General features: G+C 47.4%; 1 protein-coding gene across 3 annotated transcripts in view; it reads right to left on the bottom strand.

Moving 5' to 3' along the window:
• Positions 1 to 5,376, bottom strand: part of Amotl1 (angiomotin like 1) — a 62,484-nt gene that overhangs the window by 39,215 nt on the left and 17,893 nt on the right. For 2 of the 3 annotated variants that reach the window (XM_028763394.1, XM_028763392.1), the window contains exons 2-3: positions 3,495 to 3,644; positions 215 to 1,163 (exon numbers count right to left, since the gene is read on the bottom strand). In XM_028763394.1, the coding sequence (XP_028619227.1) occupies positions 215 to 1,104 (890 nt within the window). In that variant the 5' untranslated portion in view covers positions 1,105 to 1,163; positions 3,495 to 3,644. The remainder of the gene's footprint in view (positions 1 to 214; positions 1,164 to 3,494; positions 3,645 to 5,376) is intronic. The other variant, XM_028763393.1, reaches the window with a different exon arrangement.

The raw sequence follows: 5,376 nt of genomic DNA, 5'->3' as shown, positions 1-5,376 counted from the left end.
GAGAGGGAGAGAGAACACTTCTCAGGAATCAACAACCGCATTCATCTCCAGCTGCCCTCTGCTAAGAATGGAAGCCATTCCAAGCTTCCCTCCTCCACGTACCTGAGCCCACAAATGTCTTAAGTACTATGGACAAAAGTTTTGATAAAAGCTAACACTCCTCACAGAACTCCAAACACATGGCTGAGCTTTGCAAAGCTGGGTTGATAGTTACCTGGTGACGCCATACTCCGGGGGTGGCTGATACCTCAGGACAGCCACTTCTGTTCTTGCAGGCTGAGGTGCCGGGTAAGGTTTGACCATCTCATGGAGTACCCCAGGGTGCTGGTCACTGTAGTAAAGACCATGATCTTGGTTCTTGCTGACTGGAGACTTCATTGGCTTGGACTTAAAGGGGTATTCAGGTGGAGGGCCACGAGGGTCCAGTGCTTTACAGGCAGGCTGAGCTGGGGATGGCTCTCCTCCAGCTTTGAAGCTCTTTCCATTTCCCGAGCTGGGGAGGTGTTGCTTAGCCCCATTCCTCTCCAGCGACAGCTGCATGATCCTCTCACTGAGGGACCGGACATGGCCCTGCTTTAGTTCTTTCAGGGCCTCGTCCTTATGTGCCTGTCCACTGCTGGCCCGGTTTACTGTGGGCCTCCCTTCAGTGCGGGATTTCTGACTGGTACCTCCGGACATGTAGTAAGTGTGGCCAAGGGGCCCCTGTCCCTGCTGCTGTTGCTGCTGCTGCTGCTGTTGCTGTTGCTGCTGCTGTCCCCTGAAGAACTGGGACTGGGCCTTGGCCTCCTCGTACGTGGGCAGCTCCTCGTTGTTCTGTTGAGGCTGTGTGGACCGGACCTGCTTCTCCATCACCGTATTGTCTCCCTGATGCTCTTGACCCTGCGGTTCTTGGCGGGCCGACTGATAGACCATTTGTGGGTCTTCTTGAGTGAGGGTTTCCGTGGAAGAAAAGTTGGTGGTGGTGTGGGCTGGCCCTGCACTCCCTGTGGCCTGGTGCTGAATGGCCAGTAGGTTCATGTTCTCGGTTGGGGTGCCATAGCGCAGCTGTTCCTGGATCAGCCGCTGTAACACTCTTCCAGATGCTACATCCTCAGAACCTCTCATTTCCACCTCTGGTGTCCTCAGGAAGTTCTGGGAGTGGAAGCTGGAGAGAGGGTCCTCTACTGAAAGACAAACAGGAACTGAGCTAACAGGCTGTCCCCAGGAGACACCGACTAATACTCTAATCAGAGCATCATTTAAAGACCAGGTTCCAAAGATGTCATCACTGACCCATCCTGCAATGCCTCAAGGGTGTGTTTCTCAGACTTCCTGAGCCTCTGTTCTTCCCTCCCATCCCTTTTCTGTCCCTTCTGTGACTTGATCTACCTTTCCATTTCTCCTTTTCCTAACAGGACCACTGTGGCAGAAACTGACATTAAGTCTTCCCATCTTAAAAACAAAAAACATTAGTCACAAAGACAGCATCCACAGCTCTCTGCCAGATCTCTAATGATGGCTCTCCACCACACCTTTCCGTCTCTCAGAGCTGTCCTCAGAAGGCAGCCCACACCGGCTGTCCCCGTGTTCCAGACACTACACACTGATTAGTAACCAAAGCCAACCTGAGTTTTCCAGCTCTCATGTTACACATGTAACTTTTCTAGAACATTCAACCTTGTTTGCAGTCTGTTTAGAATGTTCTTCCAGTTTACCATCTAGATCACTGCCTTGGTAACCCCACTTCCATTTACCTACTCTGTCTGCCTCTTCCAGTCTGGATTCCCCCAAGCTCTTTCTGAGTCCCCTTTTGCTTCCACTGAACAAAATTTCCACCCTTGTCTTCAACTCCCGAGTCAGAGCCCCCCTCTGCAATGGCAGCTGCTGTCACTTAACAGCTATCCTCCACCAACACGTCTTCCTTCCCTCCCTGACTCCTGTATCCTGTGTCTTGTTGGTTTCTTGATTATTGTTAAGATCTTTCACACTGGGTAACAGTAAGAAGCCAGAAGAAAGCCCTACTTTCTGTACCAAACTGCTGTCCTGTCCAACTCTCTTCCAGATACCCCTGTCCCCAGGTGCTGGTTCCACTAGCCAGTTACTGAAAGTTCCAAACAGAAGCCTCTTGCTTCTGACCTCCTCTGCCTCTAATCCACAATATGCTTGTTTCCTTCCCTGTACCAGAAACTAGTGAGTTCCAAGCCAACCAGGGCTACCCAGAGACACTCAGAGAAATTAAACAATAACAATTGCAATAAACAATGAACATGCCAAGGAAAGACACAGATAAACGCAAGTTTCCTGACATCTCCTTCACCGAGGGAGTATGTGCTAGGAACCTTCTGTTGTCCAGAACACTGGTAAGTGTTGGAGCTCTGAGGCTAAAGGGGACAACGCATTTATCCTCAAAATCACAGATCTGCAAGACTTAAGGAAACAAGTGTCTTCAAATAAAAATTTTAGAAGTTTAGCTAAAACTAAAATAAAAATACAGTAGAAACAATGATTTAAGTAGCTAGATAACAAAATGAATGGGTTTTCCAGGCAGGAAAACTACTACATTACCTTTACACTGGAAAGTGGAGAGTACATGTGTCAGGATCTGGGACTATGCCGTGAGTTAAGTGTGCAGCAGCCATGTCAGGGAAACAGCCTCTCACAACACTCCTGCTCCTTCCCAGCTCTTACATTCTTCCTGCCCTCTCTTCCCAAGGTTCTCTGAGCCCAGGGTTGGGGAAGAAGGTCACCTTGTGCTTTTGAGACATAGTCTCTCACTGGGACCTGAGGATCAATAACTAGACCAGCGAGTCCCAGGGACCAGTCTCTCTCAACCTCATCAGTGCTGGGGTGACCAGCATGTGACAGTCAGCTTCCTTACGTTCTGGGATCCAACTCCAGTCCAAGTGCTTGGATGACAAGCTATTTCTCCCAACCCCAAGTGGTCTTATTAATGTCATGGTACAACATGAACTAAAAGAAATCTTCCAGCAGGAGACAATTCTTAGCTCAGTATGATGACTTAAGGTTAGAGAATAGAGAAATGTCTGAATGACAGTAGCCCCTCCTTTACCCTCAAGGATACATTCCAAGACTCTCCATGGAATCCTAAAGCCAAGGACAGTCAGTGCCAAGCCTGTATGTGCAAGGACAGTGTCAAGCTAGTGTGTATGTGTGTGTGTTTCTCTCTCTCTCTCTCTCTCTCTCTCTCTCTCTCTCTCTCTCTCTCTCTCTCTCTCTCTCCCTGTATAAATTTAACATAATTTACACATACGAGATTGTCAGGAACAGCCAATAGTAACACAGACCCAATCTGACAGCATTTAAATACATGACTGTATTTAAGACTTATGACTTCTAGCGCTTTTCAACTAATACTTCCATATTGCCATTGACTTGGAGTAATCAAAGTGGTGGAAACTAAAGTCATGGGCACAGGGATTACTTAATACAGAGGAGATAAAGAAGCTCTGATCCTCTGTGCTCCCAATGTGCACTCCAACAGCGAGAGGACTTACCGCTTTTGCCCCTCAGGCCTCCGCTTGCTTCCACTGTCAAAGTAGATGCTTCATGCCTCCCAGAATAGAGCTGCAAGTCTGGATAGAAGTAGGTGGGGTCTTCTAGAATCTGCACAGGACTGCTGGGGCTGTAGCAGATGGGGGGAGGAGCTGGCAGAAAGAAAAGGATGTGTGTGTTAGTGCCAATCACGTGCCCCTTCTTCCTGCGTGACTCATGTCCCCTACATGGCGACTTGCAGTGTGACTCTGCCTATTTCATTCATAAAATTCCAAAGCTACTTCCCAGAACTGTCACAAATCCAGCCACCCACCATGCTGACCCATGAGCTTTCAGAGACTCGCCGAGCGAAGGCGCAAAGCTGTCACCTCAGAGCAGCACCCAGAGTCTTCTGTGGAACTGCGAGAGGCATGAGGCTTGAAATGGTCAAGGTAGAGGACAGAAAGGCGGAAGCGGAACAGGCCAGAAAAACAAAGCGAGAAGAACAGCTGTCTCTCCAAAAATATAGGATAGAAGAAGGAGCGGCCCCTTTGCCAGGCCATGTGTCAGCAAGAGAATGTTCCTGGTGAGACACAGTGTGCTCTGGTTCCCTGTGATGCTTCTGAGTCTCACGTTGCAGAAGAACCAGGGACCTGGGGCTGGGCCTCAGCCAAGCAATGGCCATTCAAGCTCCTTTGTCTGCTACACACACACACACACACACACACACACACACACACACACACGCACACACAACTGCACTTCTTTTCCAAGTCACACTTGATGCTACACTTAGACCTACAGCCACCAACCATGAGATCCCTCTTGAGCGACACTGACAGCACATTTGTTAATTGTGGGAACTTGGCCGGTCGATCGGGCCACTTTCCCTTCCTGCTCTGATGGGCACCAAGATTAAAGCTCTGCATTTTGTTTTTCAATTTACTCTGGAGAGTCCTGTCATTATTTATTAAGATCCTTACCTGAAAGATAATTCCATTTGAAAATAAAAGACCAATTTTCAGAAATTGCTTCAAACCAGGCATCTGAAATTTCTTCCTAAGTTTTGCACAAGACCAGAGCTACTAGTGACTCATGACACCAAGGGCCAAAGATAGGACTGTCGCCCCCTCTCCCTGAGTCACTGTGCCTCAGAGGTGAATACCATTTGTATGTGTGCTCACCACATCATAGGTATGTCTGACCCAGAAAGATAAAATTATGGTTTCCACTGCTAAAATGTTCACCATGTAAATTTAAAATAAAATAACTTTATTTGGGACTCTCACCGTAGAGATGGTTGTACAGCAAGCATGAAAGACATATTGTACCAAGATCAGTCTAAAACCACAGTCCTAAAGCCAGAGGCTTTTCCTTCTAGCAGCATGCACTGACTGCCCTGAAGAGAAGGGGGGCCTTTTCTGGGCCTCATCTTTTACAACCATAAATCTGAAAGCCTATGACTAAAATTGGGTATGCTAGTCAGCTTTGATCTGAAGTCAATTCTGACATAGTGTCTACCTGTATAAGTGTCAAACTACAGAGGAACAAAGCATAGGTTTGGCTGCATATTAGACTTGGGGTACTTTTCAAATCCCACTACAGGGTAGAGCCCAAATAACTGTATTGTGTGTATGAATATGTGCGTGTGTGTGTTTGTGAGTGTGTGTTGGTGTGTTTATGTGTGTATGTGTGCTTGAGTGTGTGTGTTTATGTGTGTGTGCTCATGAGTGTGTGTATTTGTATGTGTGCATAAGTATGTGTTACGTGTGTGTATGTGTGCTTGAGTGTATGTGTGTTTGTATATGTGTGTTTATGTGTGTATGTGTGCTTGAGTGTGTATGTGTGCATAAGTGTATGTGTGTATGTGTGTGTACACGTGAGTATGTGCATGTGTGTGTATTT

The sequence above is a fragment of the Grammomys surdaster genome, unplaced genomic scaffold, assembly GCF_004785775.1.
Source record: "Grammomys surdaster isolate TR1022 unplaced genomic scaffold, NIH_TR_1.0 138, whole genome shotgun sequence".
Lineage (NCBI taxonomy): Eukaryota > Metazoa > Chordata > Mammalia > Rodentia > Muridae > Grammomys > Grammomys surdaster.
This window is presented reverse-complemented; position numbering and strand designations above follow the sequence as displayed.